Source organism: Paramormyrops kingsleyae, chromosome 9, assembly GCF_048594095.1.
Source record: "Paramormyrops kingsleyae isolate MSU_618 chromosome 9, PKINGS_0.4, whole genome shotgun sequence".
Classification (NCBI taxonomy): Eukaryota; Metazoa; Chordata; class Actinopteri; order Osteoglossiformes; family Mormyridae; genus Paramormyrops; species Paramormyrops kingsleyae.
In genome coordinates this window covers 32,441,216-32,467,608 of record NC_132805.1, presented here as the reverse complement: position 1 = coordinate 32,467,608, position 26,393 = coordinate 32,441,216, and the positions used below count along the sequence as shown (strand labels likewise).

At 43.9% G+C, this 26,393-nt stretch overlaps 2 protein-coding genes across 4 annotated transcripts; one reads left to right on the top strand and one right to left on the bottom strand.

The window, feature by feature from the left end:
- Window positions 1–978: 978 nt before the first annotated feature.
- On the bottom strand, window positions 979–5,483 carry mc2r (melanocortin 2 receptor). Its single transcript, XM_023811490.2, has 2 exons — window positions 5,410–5,483; window positions 979–1,873 (listed from the first exon to the last, which is right to left on the bottom strand). Exon 2 carries the CDS (start codon window positions 1,870–1,872, stop codon window positions 979–981), a length of 894 nt encoding a protein of 297 aa, XP_023667258.1. The 5' UTR covers window position 1,873; window positions 5,410–5,483.
- Window positions 5,484–12,017: 6,534 nt separating this feature from the next.
- fzd6 (frizzled class receptor 6) lies at window positions 12,018–24,965 on the top strand. Of its 3 annotated transcripts, none has more exons than XM_023814437.2 (7): window positions 12,018–12,113; window positions 13,997–14,382; window positions 19,264–19,460; window positions 19,684–20,695; window positions 21,679–21,827; window positions 22,150–22,521; window positions 22,721–24,965. In XM_023814437.2, exons 2-7 carry the CDS (start codon window positions 14,194–14,196, stop codon window positions 22,890–22,892), a joined length of 2,091 nt encoding a protein of 696 aa, XP_023670205.2. In that variant the 5' UTR covers window positions 12,018–12,113; window positions 13,997–14,193; the 3' UTR covers window positions 22,893–24,965. The 3 variants fall into 3 exon arrangements, with proteins under 3 accessions (XP_023670205.2, XP_023670224.2, XP_023670214.2); XM_023814456.2 differs by having other exon boundaries at window positions 12,044–12,133; XM_023814446.2 differs by having other exon boundaries at window positions 12,058–12,368.
- The last annotated feature ends 1,428 nt before the right edge of the window (window positions 24,966–26,393 follow it).

Here is a 26,393-nt window from a genome sequence, read left to right as displayed (position 1 = left end):
CCGCAGTCTAGTTAATGAATTCATCATCTCCAAAGTATCAGGCTGATTTAAATGTAATGCACACACAATACAGTTTGTCAAGGAACCTTCACTGTTGTCCAGAAGCAGACAGTGCTTAACTCATTACAGAAATAGTGGGTCAAACTATGAAATAAATTAACAGGAGTTTCATGCCATATGAGCTGTGGGGGATTTTCATGGGTCATTTAATCTCTACCAAGCTATGTCACGAACTGCAGTGATATTCTGCATCAGGTTATCACAGACTTTTGTGAACATGGGCTATATCCCTTGCATTAAAACCAGCCTAAAATAGAAAGGAGCTCTGCATATTTAGACGACTGAATAATTAAATTTTGTTTTGAGGTTTAATCTCATTTTCACTGTTTAAATGGCTGTCTTTCACCGAATCCAATCTGGTTGCCGCAGGACAGATTGTGTTTGGCTTCTGGGTTTGTCATTGATGAGGTTCTGTGTCTAGGAGACTTTCAGAAAAGACTCTGGGAGGGAGTGAGCACTGGGTAATGAGATAATTTCTTCAAGGATTCCCAAATGGGCAACTCAATAAATAAGCCCACTGGTCTCCCTGGGTGCACGTAAGTTGCTGGGAATTGCTCAGGCCCTGCGCCGAGTCCTTTGCAGCATCTTAAAAAGTTGCAATATTGAAAATAAAGCAGACAAACAGGGATGTGAGTCCAGTGAGCTCCCTGCCAGCTCAGAGGCAGTGTGATACTGATCAGGCCGATGCTGATTTACAATCATAATTGTAACCTGATTTGGAAGGAAAATTTCAAGAAAATTCCTTGCCAGTGCATTTTTAGCATATAAGTTCGTACCGCAATGAAGAAGAACTTAAAAGAATGATCTCCTCTTTCTTATATTGAACACCATATTAGTGTTGGTAACTCAATTGAGATAAAAGCCCCAAATTAATGCTTTGAAAACAATGGTAGGAGAAGATGTCACTGCTGGGTCGACTTAATGGCACAGCCTGGAGTCTGAGCAGAGGAACATCTTCCTGAAGGTGCTTCGTAGCTCTGCACTCCGAAAGGCATAAATGGCTGGGTCAATGACAGCGTGGCTCATCAGGAGAATGACATGGATTTGGAAGAGGGATCGATAACACTCACAGTATGGGTTCTGAGGGCATACCATGATGATGAGCAGGTGGAGGAAAAATGGAGACCAACATGCAATAAAGACCCCAAATAGGATGGTGAGGGTCAGTGCTCCCCTCAGATTGTGATGCTTGGTACTTCCTGGCAGGGAGGCAATCTTCCTGGCATGATGTCTGGCCAGAAGAAACATGTGAACATAAAGGAAGAGGATGAGGACCAGAGCAAACACAAAGAGGATGATGAAGCACATCATGATGGCAACATTGTGGAAGAACACTACCATGACCACACCGGTGCAGCCACAGAATGCCCAGATGGCTGAAAGGATGGCCTTGGCTCGCTTCATGGTCATGATGTTGTGGTACCTCAGGGCATGAAAGATGGTGACATAGCGGTCCACCGCGATGGCCAGGAAGCTGAAGATAGACCCAATGAACGACATGCAGAGCAAGGAGTCCATCACGTCATCCACCTTGAGCACTGAATCCCCCCGTGAATTGAGGTGGCCTGTGTTGGTGAAGACTAGCATGATATTTTCCCATGTCTTGGACAGGCTGGAGATGGTGTTGAAGAGAGCCAGACTGCAGATGAAGCAGTACATGGGGGAGTGAAGGTTCTTATTCCGTATGACGGCCACCACCACCAGCAGATTTTCTCCCAGGCTCACCATAGCGATGGTGAAGAAGATTTCATTAGGGATCTGGACTTCCCTGCAATCGGTTTCATTTGCATAGACTCCAGTGATGTTCTCCATGCTGGAACAGACAGAGAGGCAAGGAGAGTGATAGTACATGCTTTACCTTCAGCTGATACTCCACCAACATGCTCACATCTCGTCTAGGTCCTTCAAGGTGGTCACCATGACAAGTAGTGAAATTGATGAATATTCAGACATTGGATAACAGGCTCTTTTTTTTCCGTATGTTTTGTTCCTCTTGTTGTGTTTGTTCTAAGATTATATCCCACCTTCCTGGAAGTACATTCAAGTTGTTTGCTTCATTCGCTAAGGAAATTTTTAGTTTCTGTTCCTGTCAGTTTTAACAATAAAAGGAGAGATTCTACAGCAAAGTCAGAGCATGGTGGACTATATATCCATCCATCTTCCAACCTGCTTATCCTACTGGGTCGTGGGGGGTCCGGAGCTTATCCAAGAAGCAATGGGCAAAAGGCGGGGAACAACCCTATAACCCAGGCGGAGACTTGAACCCGGGTCCCAGAGGTGTAAGGCAACAGTGCTAACCACTGCACCACCATGTCACCCCCATTGACTATATATATTAAAAAAAAGAAACGCATCATACTGATCGGTTACCAGAGCGTTCCACATATCTTATCTACCACCAGAGATTTAGAATCAGTGTTTCCATTAAGAGAAGCTTTTGAGCATATGAGCCAAACACCTAGCATCATTTAAGTGTTATGATAACGGGATCTTCTGGTAAACTGTCCCAATTTGACCTCTCTGTACCGGCTGAGGCCCTTACTGTCATCTTGTCATTCCTATGCAGTTTGGTAAGGAGTCAGGATAATGGGTAGAGTACCAGTCAGTGACAAACACGCGACCTGAATTGTCATTTATAAATGAGGAAAGCTACGTAATTATGCTTGATAAACACAGAGAGAATGGAAATGGTTGTTTTTACAACACATTTTTGCAAATATTGTGTGAAGCAGGGGCTGATGCAGGTTATTATCAGTAGTAACTTTTCCCTCTTATACATGAACTGGAAAGTCTCAGCTGGGATTGGAGCTTAACTATTCATTGGTTAAGTATAAAGCATCCAGGAATTCTAAATGCGGCAAAGGCGTTATATTTTACAATGTGCTGTTTATAACATTGAAAGACTTATGTACCCTGATAACAGGCTGACATTTCACCCAGAAATGAGACAATGATCCCACTCGTTCGATGGTCTAAAAATATTTCTCATATCACCTTCTAAATCGACTCTGAGAAGGCTTTGTAAGTATTAGATCACATTTCCAATTATTTCAGGATACTTTCATTTTGTGTTCAGGAGGCTTTGAGATTCCATAGAGCCATGTCTTCGTTCCATTCGCCCTGTCAAGCTTTGTTTGCTGAACCGAGATATCCAGAGTACCTGGGAAATTCACCTCACTGATTTACATGTGGTGGGTAGATAAAACAGCAAGCAGATGCATGCATAGCTCCAGACAATCAACAAAAACATTTCCTGTTCTCTAGTTTTGGCTCCTGTAACTGTAAGTTACTTTGTGTAACTTTATGGGATTTTATGCAAATCGAGAATTAAATACTTGAATTTGGAATGAAAACACCACCTGATTGTTGTATTATGTAAATGTGTCATGGCACACGGAGCGGGGAAGCGCGAGCAAGAGCCAGGGAGTCGGGGGAACACAGGATTTAATACAGGTAAAGCACTCAGGAACACAGAACTACAACACAACGTTACAACGTTAATGACCGGACTGGGGAAACATACTTTAACGCAGACTTAAATACACCGGACTAATGACAGCTGATCACACGGGGATTCCACACGAGGTTAATGAGGGGGCATGGCACACAGGAGGATTGGACGAGCAGGGCCTGACAATATGGCTATATAATTATGACTGGATGAAATAAGTTCTAGAAAATTAAGCTTTTATAAGATTCTAATGGCAAATTTATATGACTTTAAAACACACACACACACACAGTCAGGAAAACATATCTTTATGGGGACCGCTCATTTATTTCTATAGGAAAAATGTTAACGCTAACTAAGACAACCTTAACCCCCACCCAGCCCTATCCATAACCATAAGTAACCAAGCAAAATACAAGTGTTTTTGCATTTTTAGGTTTTTCATTGCCGTCAAAGATTTTTATTAAATTGAGTTTTCCCTTATGGGGACCAGGAAACTGGGGAGACTTTACAGGACTTCAGTGCTTACTCTGTATACAACCACAGTATCAAACAAACACATTCTTCCTACAGTATATGCACTGAATACAGATGCAAGGAATTGGAACTTGACTTTCACACACGAATGCAGTGCTTTGATGAAGGCTGGCAAGTGGAAATGACAATACTGACTTGCGAAGTGACACTTTAATACTGCTTGCGGTATTGTGTAAGATGTATGGTTTATGTTTCCCGCATTCTTATGGTCTCATGCAGCAGAGAATGGAACGCATTGCAAAAGCCACAGACAATGCAAACCCTTTCAGCAATTATATTAATACCAACTTTCATTTCTCAGTGCCATTCAGTGCCAACGTTCTTCCCAAAATATTTTGTCCTCTGCTAAATCACAGTAATCTAAAATATATTCATCTTCACCTATCAGTGAAGCCATATAAGCATATCGTAGTGCCCGAGCATTCTGGGTAATTGTAAATACCCCCTTGTTTGTGTGAGTGTTAATACTTGCTGCATTCCCTACTGTTGCATGTATGTTTCCCTGTGTGAACCCTGTCCGATCCTTGCATGTCTTTAGCCGAGTATAAATTACCAACCGTGTGTGTACCTTACAGTCCGATATTAAACCTCCCCATGGTTCCCTGCCATATTGTTTTGGTTTATTGGATGCCTGTGTTTAATATAACCTGTGCTTAATATAAGGGTGTTGTTCTGACCTGAAAGCAAGCCTCAGTCTGCTGCATGTTACAGTGTTACCGATTCTTTTCTTCTTAATGGATTTTCTTTGCCATGTTCTCTCCAAAAGCGTTGGGTGGGTAGCACTGGCTAGATCCCATTGAGATTGGTCAGGTATGTGACCCCGTGGGCTCAGAATCGGTGTCCTTGTCCGGAAGGTGGCTGATTTGTAACCCATGGCTGTGTGAGTAATCGTATCATTTTTGGACCCTTGAGCGAGACCCATAACCCAAACTGCTCTAGGGACACTGACCCTCTACGATGACGGTAAGCTGTACTCTCACCTCTCAATGCAAAAACTGCAGAATTCCCACATAACTATACAAACTGTAAATAAAAGGTTCCCATTAACTTGATTCGCTTCCTACTGGACCGGGATTCAGATAGTCTACATATTTTGAGCATTTCAATAGGACAGAAGAGTTTTTTGGTATAAAAAATAAATCTAAAACAAATCTTAAAACCAGTAGATGTTTAATATGACCAAACAGCTTAGGTATAGAAGATGATTTGGTTAGATAAACCTAATCACAAAAAAAGAATTTTGTGTTTCTTTAAGTGTCCATAGTTCCAATATATGCCTCATACAGAATATGATCATTTTTACTAAGCATGGCACTGCATATACAGATCAAAAAAAAAGTAAAGGAAAAAAAGACACTTACCTTGATGCCTTATGTACTTGAATAAAGCAGAAGGTGATGATGCACCCAGAAGAAGCTTATGCTTTCAACTGTCTTTTTCCTGATGATCATGATGGAAACAGCAAACACCATCAAGTGAAGAGACGTGGGAGGACAGACAAGTGTCACCGTTATCAAGCCCTTGGACGTCTGCTCTGCCAAGGCTGCCGGGCTATTTTCTGCTCCGCGGGCTTGTTTTTCAGACCCCTGTAAAGCTGACGCCATTCCTCCCTTGACCATGTCAGAATTCCCACGTCAGAATTGACAGAGGGACCGTAGAAATGTGATTTTGACGAGGGCGTCATTGAATCTGCCATGCAGCAGTGAAAATATGTTAAACGGCGCATCTGCCAACGAGGTCACTGCAGGTGGAATAACACTTGTGCAGCATATCCTAATATGAACAACTTTTATTTCTGAAACATGTGAAATTATATTTTTGTATTCTGGTGAAGTTTACTGGGTGTAGGAAGGCAGACGCAAACTGAGAATTTAATTTAAAGAATGTGAACAATAAGAGTTTGCTTCATTTGGAACTGTATGCTTTATTTGAGGAGGTAAATTGTGTTATAACATTAATGCAGTAGACACTGCAGTGGACACTTTTCTTCTATAGAATTACAGTGCTACATCATGCGGGGATTAAACTCACTATTCTGCTTTGACTTACTGTTCTAACTGATAGAAAATGAACAAACTTATGAAAAGAGCAATAACCCCTGTACATATATATGAAAAACAGGCAAAATAGTTTTCATTATAGATAAGAAGCGTGATGCCAAGATGCACTGTTTTTATGGCAACCTTTCAAGTAATTTACTTCTTGCATTAGATAAGAATCACTAAATTAAATGTGCAGAAATTGCAGTCAGTTTTGATTTTGAGCTACAAATGAAATAATTGCAGTGAATAAAACCACCCATTGCCAACAATATTATTACTAAGCATCTGAAACAGACCGTATCCACATCTCTGACTTCACAATGAACTTCTGAAGTGTTTGACAGCAAAATCTAATTAAGGAACCCGACTCATACAGAGTCACTAAAAAGGCTGCCAGCTGTTCTGGGAGCAAAGCAAACCTGGCAGGAAATTGCTGGTTTCCCCTTTAGATGGACGCTGACTCATTTTGGCCTGCGGACACACTCCAGCAGAGCGTAAGATGGGGGGAGGCCGTGAGTGTTTCGGGAGCAAGATTGGGGGCTTAGGATTTTGTTGATTAGCCTGATAACTTAATGGATTTAAGGTAGCCTAGTTTAAGTGAACTTCATCTTCCTTCACTTATATCTGTCCCAGACTACGTTAAATCTGAGAAGTTATCCGGCTAAATAAGAGATCTGGCTTTGTGATACAGGCCCCAGGTCGGGCTCTTCTGTAAAATGGAGTTTTGCTTTGTGTGGATAAAAAACAGAGACCAGGAGCAGCGGTACAGAAGTTTGGGGTTTCAGTTTTGCTCATTTTTAAGGCAAGGGGGTACAACAGGGGCTGTATGTGGCTTAGCAGGTTAGAACACTGTGCCAGTGATTAAAAAGCCTCTGGTTCAAATCCCAGGTTTGGTAGAGTAACTTCACTGTTGAGCCCTGAGCAAAGCTCTTAGCGCACCCCCGGCCCCCATTTGCTCCAGGGACTGTCTGACTCTGCTTTCCTAATCATTCATCTCTTTAAACCAGGGGTGTCAAACTGCAGTCCTGGGGGGCTGGAGCCCTGTGTAGCTTTGGTCTTTCCCTGCTCCATCACAAATGATTCAGCTCAAGAGCTGTGTGGTAATTAGCACAAGGACCTGGATCAGGTGCGTTAAATGAGGGGAAACCCAAAAACGTGCAGGGCTCCGGCCCCCCAGCACTGGAGTTCGACGCCTCTGCTTTAGATAAAGGAGTCTGTACAATGACTATTGCCATATATTATTTAGTTTGTCTACCTGTTCCATACTGAGGTTGGCAATACACTTCTGTCTGCCATCTCCTGTGTCCCCTGTGTCACCAATCTCTTCGCTGTGACAGTGGAAGCTGACATTCCTGTCAAAGTTTCTGGTAGTTTCTGTCACCGTAGAATGTAAACTCAATAAAAAAGTAAACTTAAATGAGATCCAGAGCAGCTGTACCTGCTGGAAATGTGACACTGGCTGAGATGGGAACTTTACTGGTACCTGAAGTTACCTGATCATTAAAGTTCAGGACTCAGGTCTTTATTGTCGTTGTTCATGCTGGTACAACGAGACTGGCAGGTCAACTCAAGACTCAAATCAATTGAATCCAAATGCATTTTTATACAGCATCCTGCAGAAGATAATTGCCCCAGAGCCCCTTACATATATGTATATAAACGGATGGTGTACTGAGCATGCAAAAAAGGTCAAAGATTGTGGAACAGGGGAGCAAAGAAAATAAAGTTGGGGGGATGGGGGTTGCACTCACTTCTGCTGAACATGCCAACCACACTTGTTCAGTCAGATGTCCGAGTGTCAGCAGGAACGTTAGGTGATGTTCAGCATGTCCGGTGGGTCCTGCCCCAGCTGTCCATCAGCCTTCCGGCCAAAGACCTGCTGTCATGACAAGGTCGCAGCCTGCTGCTGTGGAGACTCAGGTCTCTCTCAGGCTATGCTTTCACAGCGAGGGTCCACTAGGATGTCAGTGGAACTTACACGCGGGCTTTTGGAGCACGGCCAAGGCTGTGCTGATGGAGATCCAGTCTGCCTTATCTACCATCGCTGACCTTGTGAGGGCGGTGCTGTTTCTACCCATGGTTATAACAACATATGGCAGTTCTTAAAATTTTACACCATCAAAGAACCTGTTTCACTTCACTCTCTCGGGAGATCCCTAGCTTTCATTCTGTGTGCAAGCGCAAAAATGTATTCTGTTATATATTTACAGTGTATATATATATATATATATATACCACACACATATACATATACACACACACACACATATATATATATAATTTAGCAGTACAAACCCAAACTGTTAGAAACTACTGTTTACATACCATATCATTTTATCTTGTAGTTCACATCCTACCTCTACTTGTTAACTTTTAAATCTATCCATCCTTCAAGCACTTGTCCTAGACAGGGGTGCAGGGGATCTTGGCACCTAGGCGACCTGGACTGGGGGCCGGTCCATTGCAGGGCAACTACACTGCAGCCAGTGTCGAAACGCCACTCACAGTGACTGCCTGACTTTGGGATGCTGTGGGATGGCAGTGAAATAGCAGGTTGAAACCTCACATGCAACACAGGCTGGATTTAAACCCTCCAGGGTGGAGATGCGAGGCAACAAAACTACTCCTTGAAGAATCATGCAGTTCTTTTAAATAATTGTTTTTTTTTCTTAAGGTTCAATTACTTGAAAATTTTAACATAAAGCATAAGTCCCTCTAGGGGTCTTAGTTCAGTATGATATAATTGGTCTGAGTAGAAGGAATTATAACTGGACAGAAATATTGAATTAAAACCTTCAATCAGAGATTATGCCCAGTCCTGTTACTTACTGTTACTAGGCCACAGAGATCCTGCGGTAAATAGCCGTGAAAGGCCAGCAACTTCAAATTCAAAGCATTTTCTGTGTAGGTGGAACCGTGAGCCTAGAGTGAATGAGTGAGTAAGTGGGATTTAAAAACTTAAGGGACAACAGGGATGAATGTAGGTGGAGAGCAGAATGACAGCAGTACTTATTTAGCTGAAATATAGCAGAATTTCCCTATTTTACATTTTTTATTTCATTCCATGGTTGGGGTGATTTATGGATGTTGGACACATATATATTTTTATAATTAAACATTGTCTATGTTCCAGGTGTGTTTGTTTCTTAAATAATGTCTTAAATAAAATCTCTGTAGCACAAATCAGTAGGTTTGTTGCATTATGTTTTCAGTTTAACAGTGACTCTGTATTAACGCGTTTACGGTCGTTCTCAACCTTCGCCAACCTACGGTTGGATTCGCAACCTTCGACAAAACAATGTTTTTCCAAAGATCAGCTTATTATTACATGTATTTTCCAAAAATTCACTAAACCCTGAAAGTATTTCTTTTTCACGCTTGGAGTGTTTCAAGCAGAAATTATTTGCATCAAGGCTGAAGATCAGTCAAGACTTCAGTCTGCAGAATGTTTATCCAACCATCCAACCATCCATCCATCGCATCCATCTTTCCACTGCTTATACTGGTTACCTGGCCTGGAGTTTATCCCAGGCAGCTTATAGGACAAGGCTGGGACATTCCAATGGGTCGATTGGCCAAAACGACCTGAAGCATTGTTCTACTACCATTTTTGGATGCAAACCATGTTATGATGTTGTGCAATACACTGCACTTATGTGAGGTACACATGGACTTTTTGCAGAATATATTTTATATTAGAAGGTATTGGCCAGTGCACATATTCATTTCCTGGTCATGCTTGATTATTACATGGTTTTCTGAAATGAAAAATAGCCCGTCAATGGAAAAAACTAACAATAGAGCTTTCAGTCCAGCAAAACACCCTTTCAGACAACAGGCTGGAAGCAGTCGAATAGTTATATGCCTGGTGTAACACTGAAATGATTTCAGTACGCCATCAAGTATTGGGAAAGGGTAGAAAAATATACATCATAAATAAATATAGTATTTTCTGTCTACTCAAGGAAAAATAGTCTCTCAAATAGGTTTATTTTTAAAGAAAAGGCAGAAGACATGTGAATGGGCATGTCTCTCCTGTTTGTGATTTTCACAATTTTTATGTAATTGAATGAATGAATGGTCTTTGTTTAATATCTATTCTTTGCATCTTAGTTTCTTCTCAGCATACATATGGAAAATGAACGTCAGAAGATGCTTTGCTCAGTGGAGAGTACAATGCAATTTGAGTGTTCTGTGATTTTCTTTTACAAAATGTTCATAGTAATACAACTGAATGGACACAGGGGCAGAATTTGGGTGCGGGGGGGGGGGGAGGTGGTGGGTGGAGGGGTGACCAACCCTGGGTCTGCACACCAGGGGGCCTCCAGCTGATCTCAAATTTCTTTTCATAATAAAATCCTTAGATTGAATGTCCACTCCAAACCCGTCATGACTTGTACTCTGGATACAGGTTAAAACATTGCATTAGCCTTTATAAAATAAGATCTGTGATAGAAGTTGTACCTGGGCCACCCATCCATCATGCCAGGTGTTCTGCCTCCTGAACCCTGAGACCAATCACCCCCAACACTGCTGGGAATGGGGAATCTGGGGGGTTTGGGTGGGGGGCCTGGCCAGGATGAGGTGGAGTGGCCCGGAAAACCCCACACCAGGAACTTAATAGGGGCAAGAACAAAATCCAAGACATTAAACCCCCAGAGACATGACTCCAGCTGCGGAAAGAGGGCTGCCTTGGATCATGAACCCACCCCAACACAGAAACCAGCCAATCAGAAGCCCAAGGACAAATGCTGGTCAACAGGGACCACAAACCTCAGGGGCTACTCACACCACGCCTTAATTAGCATATTATTGATGTTCCGTTGTTTTTTTTAAATTCCCTCTCATTTCTCTTTTGGCTCCAAAAAATAGCTCAAATGACACAATTAGCCCCCCCGAGAAGTTAGTCCACCCCTGAATGTACATTATGCAGCATGCATGTAACAGGTGGTCAAACTTTTGGTTGTTAGATGGTTATAAGTATTGGGATTACTCCATATCTGTGCCTGTTGCACATGGATGGATGGATGAATGGATGTTCTTTAAGTACATATTAAGGGAGATTATTGTAGAACTACCTAGTGACACAGGAGGATGCATTAAAGGTAGTGTAATAGGGGAGGCGAAGTCCAGGCAGTAGCTGTGACTTGTGCACTACCTGATTGCACCAATGGAAAGTGGCGACCGCCCGGTAACCGAACCCCCCTTCGGTGCCAAAGCCCACCCATCCCCTCCCTGTGGACTATACTACCATCTGCTGGTCAGCACAGAAACGTTCATTTTGGTGTCAGAGCGGCAACCCAACGGACTCTTTACGGTTGGGTGCATTACTTTAACTGTAACTGTATCTAGTTTAACTCCAATTTCTACTTCAGATACAAACCACTGGAAATTAAACCAAACGACCATAGATAGCAACTTAAAGATACTACAAATCCCGAAACTCATAATCCTACTCCTTTTGTAAACTGCTTATATACGATTGGTAACTATATATATTTTTTATAATTAAACATTGTTTGTGTTCCGGGTGTATTTGTTTCTTAAATAATGTGCGTTCTTATTGAATGCTTAAACATCTTAGTGCCCCCTCTCTGTACCCATCAAGGTAGGTTCAGAGGTTGAGAATTTCCCCCGTAACTGAATTGAATAGCTTTATTGTCATTGCACCAATTACAATGAGATTCAATATGCAACTCCTCCATAGACAATTTACATATACATATAGTTAAAATGGTTCATAAAATGGCTCAGATTGTGCAAGGTTACAAGCTTAAAAAAATATTGATATGTGACAACAAACATGCATGTGCTTCTACTGTATAATATTATATCAGGCTGGCCAAAGAATCCGCATTTGCTCCAGCAATCGCCTTCTCCGGATTTACAGGATGTTTGAGCAAAGGAGGCGGGGAGTTTTGGAATGAGGCAGGAAGAAGGGAGAACAAAACCCGAGGAGGAATGTGGGTGAATGAGGCGGTCTGTTCGCTTGGGGGTCACATTACGGCGTAGATACACCGGAGGTAAGCCGAGATGCACACGGGTGCGTTTTCGCAGCTCTCATCGCAGTTTGGCGAAAGCTGGACGGTGTTTTAACAGACCATCGGGCACTTTTTGGCCTTAAAAGGGGGAGTTTACTAACTTTCCTGCCAGGAGTCAACAGGCGACTTGCGGGACTACAGTGCGCCCGAGCCGGCCAAAGTGAAGCACCGAAGAGGCGGGGGATTGTGGACTAAATCTAAATAGTTATTGCTATTTTATTGCGCTTATGTTTGCGGGTAATATCCTCACTCGATACATATTTAACATGCTTTGATTTCAAGCGTGTGCCTAACCATAACTTTGGCGTAAAGGTGACGTTTTTCACCATTCCTGGTGTTTACGGAAAAGGGTCGCCCTGCGGCGCCTCGTTTCCTAAACCACATTCCCTTAAGCCTTTTATCATTAACTGCTGTCCATGTTAATTGTATCTGATTTCATGTTCATTTGAGTTTTGTTCGGATCAGGGGATATAGATCCTAAACTTATATTACCTGTATGTATCTGTGAAAATGATGATTTCCCGTAGCTGAATACAAATACCGTAGGATGAACACGGAAAGGTTAATAGCGATCTACCCATTATTAATGATTATGAATTTTTATATATATATATATATATATATATATATATATATATATATATTACTTTGCCTAAATCTCGTTTTCAGGCCCTATTTGCGTGTGTAATTCCGTTTTCCATGCTGAAATCAGACTCTGAAATACTTGCGCAAACAGACGCGTTATGCCTGTACGGACAGGCTGTGTTTAACTTTATTATTAGCGTTTCGTCACTTTAACTGCGTGTTTCCGTCTGTTGCTCCGCCACTAAACCCCGTCGGCCTGCGTCGTTAATACCATCTGTCTTTTCGGCCTTTTTTGCGTTTTAAATAAATTAAATATATATATATATTAAAAAAACCCTGGAAAGATGTATCAGTGTTATGTGGCTATATATATAGGCTAAATAGCCCCCTGAGCTGTCTATCCATCTGCCGATTGCTTATCCTGTTCAGGATGCCAGTTCATCACAGGGGGCATACACGGAGTTTAAATGCGCCAGTTATAACATGTGAGATCAATGGCGGGGCCTGAAATCATGGCCTGGGTGGGAGGGATGAAGATCAGATGGGCCAGTCCCATAACGATTCACATGGCGACAAAATCGCACTACAGACTCGGCCGCGTATTTTTAAATCGGTTTTTACTAAAACCAAATGAACAACAGCACTTTTCCTCCGTTTGACCTGACCACGCACACACGTACCTGTCAGACAAAATCGTTTTATTGTACTGTCGCTTGATGTGGGCCTGAGTCCCATCTGGGGGCGCCCGGGACCCCCCAGTGTCCCCCCGAGCTGCCGCGGCAGTGTGAGCAGAGACAAGTGTCTGACCCCAAGCCCGCAGCTGTGATGCTTCCTCGCTAATCGCTGAGCCACCATGCTGCCCCTAATTAAGATAATTAAATAAGGGCGCAGAAGAGCGCAAGGAAATGTAATAACAAAAATATCAGCATATAATCCGTGAGATGAAGCTGTCGCTTTTTATCCTGTCCTGATTTCTTTATGGAATAACTAGCAATAACATTTTATTATAACTAAAACGTTAGTGCACCTTGTGAAGAATTATATTGATTTAAGCTCCATACCTCATTTTGTCTTGGTAATGAGTTTAATTTTAATAGTGCCAAGTTCATTAACTGGTCTGTTCGTTGTAGGCCATTTGACTGTCCTACCATCAGAACTCCACCTGAGACCTGATCTACAACCATTTGGGTTCATGTACTCAACTGCCACAGTTTATATTTATTTGTTTAACATTCATAAAATCAGTGTTATATAATAATGAGTATTTCACCCTCTTCCAGGTCGCAAAGACGTGCCTGAGAGAGGAGGGGAAGGGCCAGTCTGATTCCTGGGGGGGTGGGGGGCTACGGTCAGCTTCGGCAGGGCAGAAATGGCCGCGTATCCCACGGAATGTGAGTGAGTCGCCTGGCCAAGTGCCCCGCCAGGATCGCGCTTGCCCACGATTCCCCCCTGCCCTTCTCCTCTGGCTGCGGGGACGATGGGACCCCACCCAGCTCCGCTGTCCCTGCTTCTGGGGCTCCTGGTCCCCGTCCATGTTCTTGCTCACAGCTACTTCACGTGTGAGCCAATCAGGGTGCCCCGCTGCCTGGACATGGCCTACAACATGACCTTCTTCCCCAACATGATGGAGCACTACGACCAGGACAGCGCTGCCATCAGGATGGAGGTCAGTTCTTCAACCTGACGAATTTGCGCATCTGACTTGCCTGCTGTTAAGACCTGACAGTCAAGAAAATATTAATCCCAGAGTGAGAGAGAGAGCCTGCTGTAAACTTTACTCTTGGCAGCTAAAATCCACACTGGTCTTAGAATAGATTAATTAGAGCAATACATATTCTTCTTGCAACCAACAGCAGCAAGAAACTGAGCTGGTAAGAGAAAACTAGCGGTAATGCAAGCATAAGGTTCAATAAGATCTTGAGATGTTTGCTTCTCCTTATAAGGGGCTTCCTGTGTGATTCTCATGTTCCAAAGCCTGAGATGTGATTCGGTGTCTGCTGCAGACACGGCCTGCTGGCTGGCTGTGCGGCTCCCAGCACAGGAGCTCAAAGTCCACAAAGGAAAATTAACCCAAGAAAACTGCCTCCTGGGACACATTTCTTTTCCATATTTGTTGCACGTTTCCCCTTAGAGCAACTAATGCCCCTCCCCCACCCCCCCAGCCTTGTGCTAAATAAAATGCTGCATTAATCTGTCATCTTTTACACCAGGGGGGTTATTACTCTGTCTCAACATTTATCTCATAAACAGGCACCTGGGATTGATTAACCAGCTAAAGTAATACTTAAGTTTCATGCCCACTGTTTAGGAGAGCTAGAGTTTTCTGATATGGAAGCACTGAAGAACTTTGCAGCATCTAATGGCGGCTGTACAGTTTATATGTTCCGTTCGTTTTGTAGTGGTACACTAGTAACCCTCTCCCCAGCACCTCTGCCTCTCATTGGTCTTTGTGGTCGTTTATCGTGTGACGTTCCAGTGCAGAGTCAATATTCAAGCAGTAAATTCTTTGTGGCTTACATCAGTCTGAAGGTGGGAGTGCCTTTGTATCGTTTTTGGGTGGTTTACATGGAGGTCGTCTGGTGTCTGATCTGTAGGGCTTCACCTTTCAGAGTTGCCCGGTCCTTTTTCGTGTTGTTATTGTGCTGGGCCTTTGATTCGTGGGGTGGGGGGGAAGGGGACACACCCAGCTGCACACAAAGGCTTCCCAGCATTCTTGGTGACGAGGCCCCACTAGGGCTGCCTTTAATCAGCACTGCGCCGTTTGGTCGTTATTGCCAGCGGGTTCCATCGCTCAGCAACAAGTGTGAACAGCTAAAAAAAAAAAAAAAAAAAGTGAGTCTTGAGGCTCGTGGGGGAGGCCGTCCTCATCCTGTGCTGGAGACATTCCTGTCGCTGTCGTGGTTACACTTGGCATTTGACCCTTAGCAACAGATTTCAGATTGCGGGTGTTGTTTGATATTTCGGGTAAATGGACAGTTATGAATGGAACGTTAATGGAGTCCGTGAACTGGCTTTGTATGCTTGCGTTTTACATGCTTGGGAACAATGCTGAGCTGTTGACTGTTAAGATCAGCAGCATCAGTTTCTTTTGTTTGTCACAGAAGGTTCTGGAATATAGTAGGAACGGCACAGGTAAAGCAGACAGTAACATAAGCACTTAAATCGATTTAATGCTTTCGTGTTTTTGTTGTTGAAAATCTTGAAATGTAATTGTATCAAAGAGTCTCCCTGAGCAAGCCTCTTCTGGGCACCAGAGCCACTGGAAATGCAGCTGGGGGACTGAGGGGGATACTGGTCATTCTACTAGAATAAAGGAAGAGGGACAGACTCGCGTGGGATTGTAGCAAGATGGCGGCGCGCACGGATGCAGCGGCCCGGAGCTCCCCGTGTCGCACGCGAAACCCGGCTGAGGTTTACCTCACATTCATCACACTTCTGAACTCTCAGCACTGATCTCGAACATTCTAAAGCAACACCCCACATGTGCAATTTCCATATTTATCTGCATTTAGTCCACTTGAAAACTCTACCTCTGCGAACTAACTTCTCGTACATATATATATACTCTCCCATCTATTTATGCCTCAATCTATTTCATTGTAAATATCCTGTGCATCTGCTGGCGTGTTCCAAACTAAATCTCATTGTACTTACAATGACAATAAAGCATCTATCTGTCTCTCTGATGGGGTCCTGCTTCTCCAGGCAGGTGGAGAAATGCTGTCCGTCCTTGTGCCTTTTCACTTTTTTAAATGTACTTTTAATTAAACTTGGAGAAGCTGACTATCCTTTCAAAGACTGTGGTTAGGAGCAAATGTCGTAAGATGTTGGGAGAAACTTCTATAACAAGCACGATTTTTGTAAATGCTACGTTACCATGGTAACAGACAAGTCCTCCGCACAAAAGGTTGGTTTTTGAAACTGCCAGGTGTCATATTGAACCCCCCTAGGTATTTCGTGTAAGGGTGTACTGTAGCCTTACAGCCCCAAGGTTGGGGATTTGGGTCCAGGGCCTGCTCTGTCTGTGTGTGTCTGCGCATGTGTGTGTGTGCGCGACCGTGTCTGCGTGTGTCTCTGCGCCTGTGTGTCTGCGTGTGTTTGTGTGCCTTTTTTGTAATTATTACTTTGTGGGGATCAGATTTCCACTGGGTGTAGGGTTAGGGTTGTAGGGCTGTCATAATCATCAATTATGTCTATAATTGAGAAATCCACTGATTTAATCTGAGTTCATCGAATTATCATATATAATTTACATTGCAATTGGTGTATACTCAGTCACACATTCTGAACATGTAGGTACTCCAACTCACTTAAGTAGCATGTTTTTGGATAGTGGAAGGAAACTGGAGGATCCACCAGAAATGCACGTAAACACGGGGTGAGCATGCAAACTGCAAGCCACTGCGCTGCCCCCTGCACCACTGTTCCGACTTGGCAGGCTTGAACGATGTGTGACGTTAATATCGACAAGGCATTTCTTGGGCGTGCAGTTGTCACTTGTCAAGATTCGTGATAGTCTGCTGCCTTTTGCGCTAAAACATTTTTACTCGGTCGTAGGAAACCAAACTTGGCAAACTTTGCGATTTTTAATGACGGTTCCTTTTCAGAATTATCTAGTACATGTTAAAGTCTAAAGTTTCCCGCCGTTGCTTTTGCGTGAGCTACGTTTAACAGTGTGGTCGGCTCTCTGTTGAAAAATATGCACATTACAATGTATACAAATGGTTGAAGATGAGATGATAGACTCTCATGTGGCTTGTTTTGGAATCATCTAACTGCAGGGTTTTATCACTGAGCACTGAAAGCCTCTTTGTTCTGCATCAGGGAACCTGTACTTGGGTATGGTGGGGTGGGGGTGAGGCATTGGGGTGCGGGGGGGCAACTGGGCGAGCTAAACTGCTGCTAAATGGCCTTCTAATTGCGCTGACTCAAAGCTCATCTGTGACCTGCGTTTCGTTCCCACAAATGTGCCCCTTTCCTGTGGGCGCCTTGAATCTGGTGTTGTGATGTAACGAAACATTCATTCATTCAGTGCTGGGGGGGGGGGGGGGGGGGCGAGAGACCACCGCCGTGGCAGAACAGTGATCAGTATGTGAGCTGGTTTGTCCCATGCGTTCAGCTCTCAGTGGTGCTGGGTTTGTGGGCAGGTGGGGGCGAGGAAAATAAACATGGCATATATGAATAGTTTACTTGTTAACATAGCCCTGCTTTTGAGTTTGGTTTGGGGGGGGGGGCTTTCACAACTAAGGTAAGGACTCCTTAGGGCTTGGGGTTGCTTCACGAAGGTGGAGTAAAATTTCAACTAGATTAATACTGAGCAATACTTTAATGTCACATCTGCAATTTTTATAAATGAATCAGTCCTATACAGTTTGCCAGTGTTCTAGTTCAGAACCTTCTAGAATTCAGCATGGTCTGTATAAGCACGTGATTCGATGCTCTCTAACACAGCATTTGATGAAATAGACAGACCAGGGGGGTCTTCTTCCGCCAAGCAGGATTTCCCAGTTAGCTGGGTTAACTTTAGCTAGAAGTCATGATTGCCCAATAAGCGTTTAGGTAGGGAGCATTCCTAATGGACAATCATAAGGGTTTACGAAAGGAGCATTCCTATTGGACAATCATACGGGTTTAGGTAAGGAGCATTCCTATTGGACAAGCATGACTTCTAGCTTAAGTGAACCCAGCTAACTGAGAGATTCCGCTTCGTGGAACACCCCCTGATCCACATGGATTGTAGGGTTAGCTGTTGGAAGAAGAGTAGGGTGCTCTTACTACAAACATAACTTAAATATCGACAGTGAAATATTAAGTCCGGAAGCAATGGCTAAATTTTGTAAAATGTTTATTTTGTCAGTATTTACTTAATGGTTTTAAATGAATTCTGCAGGTTTGTTTCTCCAAACTGTGTGAATATTCAGACTTAATTTCTGGCATTTCTCCAAGGCTGAATGATTTTTTAACTCAAACTACCGACTCCAGCAAGTTCCCCTATAATCTATGTTAATATGTCAGTAAGTTGAGCAGTAAGGTTACTGCTTTTGCTAGTTGATCAGTTGTTTTTTTCCCCCTTTGTCCTCTTTGAAACGTCCTCTGCCGTCTCTGATGCCTCTGTAACTCCACGATTGTCCCTGTCTGTTTCTAAGGGGCCTTGCAGTAATTTCCTGATTGCTCCCCTTCTTCCCACACCCCCTCCGGTCCTGGTCTGCCCTTCCGGTTCTTCCGCTCATGCAGTCTGTGAAAGGAACCTTTTGTTGGAGATCGCTGCGTGTTCCTGGCCCGAGAAGGCTTTGGTTTTTCAACCAAGTCATGTGACAGGAAATGAATTTGGGTATATTTTTGGAGGCCGTGTGACCTGGTATCTGACCTGTGTTGCTTTGTTGTCAGGAGAATAAAAAACTGTGGGTTTTCCATACATAATATGTCTTGGACAGAGGTGTCAGCTAATTAAAACGATAATAATGTGCTGTGGTTACTTCTTTGACAGCACGAGTCTCAGCAAACAGATTAAATCTGACTGCTGCGACTTTCTCTCCCTGTTTTGCAGCCATTCATGCCCCTGGTTAACCTCCAGTGCTCCCCGGAAGTGCACAACTTCCTCTGTCAGGCCTTTGTTCCGGCCTGCATTGAGCCCAACAAAGTGATGGCGCCCTGCCGTGCGCTTTGTAAGACGGTGCACGCCGACTGCCACAAGGACATGGCCATGTTTGACCTCGCCTGGCCCCCAGAACTACAGTGTGACAGGTAGGCGTGGCCATAACCTGTGGGCGGGGTCTCGTACCTCCATGCCAGTGTGTGCTCGGGCATCCTGAAGATATCACTTCTCACAAATGAACACTATTGCTGGTTGGCTAATGTGAGCTCTTGCAGCAAATTATCGCTCATTGGTAACAGACGCTGTTGGCTGCCGCCATGTTTGTTGTGCAGAATGCCGGAATTAATTTGTTGGAATCGTTGTATTCTGCAGGCTAGATGAGTGCAGTACTTCTGATGATTCAGGCACTTTCCCTGCAAAGCATGCAACCACACCAAAGACCTCTGCATCAGTGAGAAGGGATCTGGGATTCTGGTGCCCATTGCCTCTCAAAACTCTGCCGGGGCTCGGCTCCTCCTTCCTTGGGGCAAAGGACTGTGCCCCCCCTTGCGCCAACATGTACCTCAAGCCGAACGAGGTCGAATTCGCCAAGAACTTCATTGGCGTGTTGTCCGTCGTCTGTCTATGTGCCACGCTCTTCACCTTCCTCACCTTCCTCATAGATGTCAAGCGCTTCCGCTACCCGGAGCGCCCCATCATATTCTACGCCGTCTGTTATAGCTTTGTGTCGCTCATCTACTTCGTCGGCTTTCTGCTGGGCAACAACATGGCCTGCAATCGGGCGACCCTCCCCGGCGCCGTGGAGACCGTGGTGCTCGGCTCGCAGAACAAGGGCTGCACGTTGCTCTTCATGCTGCTCTACTTCTTCTCCACCGCCGGCACCGTCTGGTGGGTCATCCTCACGATCACCTGGTTCTTGGCGGCGGGGCCCAAGTGGAGCTGTGAGGCCATCGAGAAGAAGGCCGTGTGGTTCCACTCGACGGCCTGGGGGGTGCCTGGGGCGCTGACTGTCATGCTGTTGGCGCTGAACAAGGTGGAGGGCGACGGCATCAGCGGCGTGTGCTTCGTGGGCCTCTACGACCTGCACGCTCTGCGCTACTTTGTTCTGGCTCCGCTCTGCGTGGCCGTGGCCGTGGGTCTGTCTTTCCTCCTGGCTGGCATCGTCTCTCTCAACAACGTGCGGCAGGTCATCCAGCACGACGAGCGCAACCAGGGAAAGCTGAAGAAGTTCATGATCCGCATCGGCGTGTTCAGCGGCCTGTACCTGCTGCCGCTGGTTGCCCTGCTGGGGTGTTATGTCTACGAGCAAGCCCACCGTGGGACGTGGGAGAACACCTGGATCAATGACCGCTGCCAGGAGTACAGCATCCCTTGCTCCTATAAGGTAAGGCTCCTTACCGAGGAGGCCTAATTGCGATTATACATCTTGAAGGACCTTGATCTTCCAAGTAGGGGTTCACTGGTATGATACTGTGATTAAAAAATATGAAATATTTACACTATTACAGCTGTTCTATGTCACGGTTTGTGATGTCACAACACGTTAATTTCCGTTACATTTAATGATCCCAATTCACATTAATTCAGATTTAATTCCTAAAACTGAGACAGTTTGCTGTAATTTTCACAGGGACTTGCCAATTCGTAGGGCATGTGTTGGGCAGTGGTGGCTTGATGGTTAGGGTAGCGCACTTGTAATTGAAAGATTGCAGGTTCGAATCCCCCACCAGCAAGTCACCACTGAGGTACCCTGAGCAAGGTACCGTCCCCAAGCACTGCTCCCCGGGCGCTGAATTAGCTGCCCCCTGCTATGTCACGAAAGTCACATATGGGTCAAATGCAGAGGTCACATTTCGTTGTTGCGCACTGTGTGCTGTGGTGTGTTGACAATGACCACTGATCACTTATCACTTAATTCTAAATTCTGAATTCTAAAAACAAAAAAAAAAAAAAAACCATTATAGCTTTGGCAACACAGGCAACACAGGCAACGCATCAAACCTCACGCAGCATCTGAGGTCACATGACGCCACAAAGCGAAACAGGCTGACAGTCACACAAACCGTGTCATTGGCACGTGGTGACGTCATCTTGTCTTCTACTATGAACCCGCACAAGATGTGTTTCATGCGACTAAACAAGTTAATGTTAATAAATGACATAAACACATATGAAATTTTTATCAATTGATTATTAGGGATGGTTGTGAGGGTTGGGGGTTAAACCGTGATGTATGGACAAACGAAATTCGGCTCCATGGTTTTCGTAGAGTGAATTTTTCATACCAGTGTAGCTTGGCTTCCAAGCTTCCGCGTGGATTTTCTGCATAGTCCAAATAGCTGTATTAACATCATCTTTTCCCTTCAGAAAAAGGAACTGGATCGGCCAAACCTGTCCCTCTTCCTAATCAAGTACCTGATGACGCTGGTGGTTGGAATATCGACTGTGTTTTGGGTCGGCAGCAAGAAGACGTGCTCCGAATGGGCTTTCTTCTTCAACAGGACTCGCAAGAAGGAGTGAGTGCGGTGCCTTCGGGGTGACCTCGTGTTTGTGTTTCACTGCGCAGTGAGCTCCTCGCAGTGAGCTCCACGCCGAGCAGCACTGCGCCCCACATACTTTGCCGTCTTTGTGGGAGCAGGCAGGTCTTCTGCGTCTTTCATGGAAGATAGCAGATGATTAAATTCTCTTATAATATGTTGAGCAGAAGAAGGCTTCAATTTAGTGAGGCTGTCTGTTATATTTATGGCTAAACTTAGATTATCTTTGGAAGCGTTGCAACATTTTTTTTTCTCTCTCTCTCTCTCTCCCTCCCTCCCTCCCCCCTGCCCTGAACCTCAGTCCCATCAGCGAGAGTCGCAGGGTTCTGCAGGAATCCTGCGATTTCTTCCTGAAGCACAACAGCCGGGTCCAGCACAAGAAGAAGCAGTACAAGCACAGCTCCCACAAGCTTAAGGTCATCTCCAAGTCCATGGGCACCAGCACGGGAGCGGCCACCGCCTTGGGCGATGGCCCGGGCCGAGCCTCCACCTCCGGGGAGGCCCTGGGCACCTCCGAGACCCCTCCCGTGGAGCTGGTGGAGTCTAGAGCCGCGAGCCGAGGGCCCAAGTCTGAGGGGAAAGAGTTGGCTGGGGTGGAGAGGCGCAGCAAAGGCGGCAGCTCCGAGAAGGTCAGCAGCCACTCTGACAGTTTCCAGAGGGCCCCAGATGGAAGGTAACGCCATCATTGTCCTGCTGATGCATGTACAGGGGTTAAGGGACTTATAAGGACCAAATTGGCAGGCACTAAAAGAACGTAATTTTAAACAAACCAAGACAGACTATCCCGTTCATTCAGGTAGTTATGAGTCTGAATAAGATGCATCTCCAACAGGAGGTTAGATTTGTAAATATCCTGTCTCTTGCTCTTTGAGGACAACGTCATGTGATGTGACTGACGGTAAGCAGCTGACCAGCAGCCAGCTCCTCAACCCCACCCACCATGGCAGCTTGAAAGGCTCCGCCCCAGTTCTGGCCCGCCTGGAATCCAAGGAAACAGCTGCTCCAACTCTTGAGGCTGGAGCTGTCTGCAATGCCCTCACTTAGCCAGAAGGGGGTACTCATCCTGGCTGAAAAGGGACTTGGCACCCAGACCTCTGAAAGGAGACTGCCTTGTGAGCCGGTCTGAGTCATAGGTCACTGGCATTAGTTCTTCACTGCCGCATGTGGTCGTTGTAAAGCTGAAGTATCCTTCGTGTGGTTTTTAAGGAGATCTGTAGCATATCTGCGATGGTAAACTATTATCATGAGGGATACTTAGGAATGAATTAAGAATTGATTTTAAAAACCACTGGAGTGATATTTCGGTGATGTGGCAACACTGGAATCTAGTCTGTACACTGTTTTGGTGGGATGTGAGCGTAGATGTGTAAAAAGCACAATGGTTTCAGACTACTTTGTAATGTCAGATTCATGGGAAACATTATGGCCCCCCTGTGTCATGTCGGAAACCAAATTGACATTAGTTTACTTTACATAGCATCTTTTAGGCTTATTCAGAATATTCCAAACAGGGCCATATCTGTTTGTATGGTTTGCATGCTGAATGTTTTCCATGGCTTTTCTCCAAGTCTTTGGATATTAAGCTTTGCTGGTATAAATGTACATTACAATATGTACCTGTGGTTATATTTTATCCAGACATATGTGTAGTTGTCTTCAGTATTATTGTGTATGATATTATATTTAAGTGTAACGTCGGTGTCTTTGTGCAATTTTCATTTTAAATCATACTTAGTATCATACTTCGTATGTACAAGGACACCCAAGAAACAAAATTTTACATCAATATTAATGTATATTTGATTTTCTTCACACCACAACACAATCCTGTGTTTTTATAGTAATACTTTAAAATTTTGACCCCTATCTGACGTTCCAGATGCATAATGGAAAAAACATTAAAAATGATTAAGTTCCAAAATTCTGAAGCACTTCTGCTTGTGGCTAACATGGTATCCATTATGTCTTGAGAAATGGGGTCTTATCTCCTACTTTCAAAAATACTTTGTGTTTAATTATGCCTCTTTATGGCCACAAATACTTCTTGATATTCCCCTACCTGTATGTCTAGCTCTACCATTGTGGCATTAAGCTACATTAAGGCGGAAGAATGATTATCATCATATCTAAAAGGAAGCCGTGATTAAAATGTAATTACCAGAGCATAAACGGGTGTGAGGTATCCGGAACGTGCTTTGGGGCAGTCAGAGGGTTTCTGATTTCATCTGATTTACATTTGATGTTATGTTTGTTGTTGAACGTTCATACAGTAGTATTCTACAACAAAGGTTTTTTTTATCTAGTGTTTTCCTGTGGTAAACTTTTTTTTGGTGATTTGCATTTATGTTTTTGACTTTTCACTTGAGATGTTTTGCTTTGAAATGCTTCTTTGTTAGGGCAGGTGGAGACTCTGTGGGGGAAAATAAGCTGGAGAATGTGCCATTTTATCCAAAAGGGAATTAAAATCACAGCAGAAGGAGAATTTAATGAAAGCTGTAGGGTTTCTAGATCTGTATCTATAGAATGCATGCCGCAACAGAACATATACAAAGAAAAAACAGGCTTGGCGTGTAGCTTTTATTGTCTGACGACAAATTGATTGTGTTGGTTTCTCGAGTGAACAGAAAGCACCAAAAATGTCACTTTTATAGAATTTAAGCAATTTTTGTTCCTGACCATCTGTGAATTAATGGATGCTGATGGGTGTTTTCAAAACCCACATGTTGTCTGCAGATAAATGTATCCTAGTGATTTCCTGCACCTTCACCTGTTTCTGTGTGGTGCTCACAGAAGGCTGATGGAGGGAATGATTGATCACAGATGGTTGGCAGTGTTTCCATTTGGAGGGAATATTGCCTTGCGATTAACCAAGGGCTTATTACTGATCTTTGGGCTGATCTTGGGCCTCTCCAAATACTATTGGGTTGGTTTTAATGGTAATTCAAAAAAACATGCAAACGGAAATCGCCCTTTAAAACTCTCTCTTACTTTCTTTTCATTCTGAATTTTGAATAAGTCCTTAAGAGCTTCTCATGTATTGTTTTTCTTTGATCAGCATTTCAACTGTTACTTATTTGAATAATAGCCTGTACCTCGAATAAACACCTTTGAAATTAACCTTGTTTCCAGTACGTTGCTTATTGATGTCACTAATCTGAAGTCATTGAAGCATATTTTCCAATACCTCTGTGCTTTAACATTATTTGCTTGGTTTTTGTCTTAAGAGACTTGCATTACCTGCTTATGCAGCTGAACATGTTATTGGAGCACATGCTGAGCAGCAAAATGCCTCTGACTTGAATTGACGGCCTTCTGAGCCCTTGATCTGTACCGCTTCTGTGAAAAAGATAAACTCTATGGAAAATTATGTGCATTTGGCCAATATAAGACAGACCTGAGATTTCAGCTGCTTGGTATTTTTTTTAAATGACTTTCATTGTTTTTGTTTTATGAACACCCGAGATGCAAAAGCTTGCTTTCTGCTCAGCTCAGTGCCCCTTAGACAGTGATTGATATGAACAGCGTAGACTGATTCATTTAAAAGCACAGAACTGACAGATTCTTTTTGATCCTGTTATGTGTGAGAACCCAGGCCAGGTAGAAGTTTGAAGAGAGGACTTCTTTATAATCTTATATGTACAGTTCCTATCGAAGAAACCGACCCCACATGCATTGCTGATGGGTTAATTGGCATGTATGTATATTCAAATGGTGTAGGATGTAGGATATGAATCAATAAAAAAATGCCTTGAGCTACATTTGCTCTCCAAAGGTTCTCTTCAGATCGACACTGGCCCTGACTGTTCTGGAGCCCTATAGTCAAGATTCTGTTGAGCATCCTGCCAGGAGCAGCAGAAAAAAATCTGGTTACTTCATTTATACTTCTTACAAACATTTCAGTATACGGGGCATCTAAGTTATATAAAGTAGTGAAATATTAGAACTAGTGCAAATAAGTAATGTTACGGTACGCAACCAGTGGCCTGTACTACGAAGCGGGGTTAATTGGCTTATCGAGGTAACTTGTCGGATTTAAGGTACCACAGTTTAAATGGACTTCATATTCGTTCGCTTACATTTTGCCCAGACTACCTTAAATCCGACAAGTTACCCCGATAAGCCAGTAACCCCGCTTCGTATAAGTACAGGCCACAGAGGTATTCTGGTTTTCTTTAACTCGCTCTTTCGCGCCCCCCTAATCAAATCGTGTCCTAGGCGATAGTAGGAAGGGAGGTACAGATTATATACGTGTACAACTGTGTTAAGTCGCTTTGAACAGGAGCGCAATATACGGGTGGTCGTCGCCTTCTGCTTCTCTCTTAATTTTGAAAGGCTTTAAGTCAATGACGCTGTGAGACAGCTGGAGTCGGCTGCCATGACGATGCTGTAAACTGATATATTGTGTGACTCATACTTGATTACATGCTTCCAGACCTGGGAGATGCCGTTCATTATGAGACTCACCGGCAGCGATTTCACTCTTATATTACATTGCCAATACAGTTCCACTTTAATCTCTGGGACAAACTAGAATCTGTATTATAT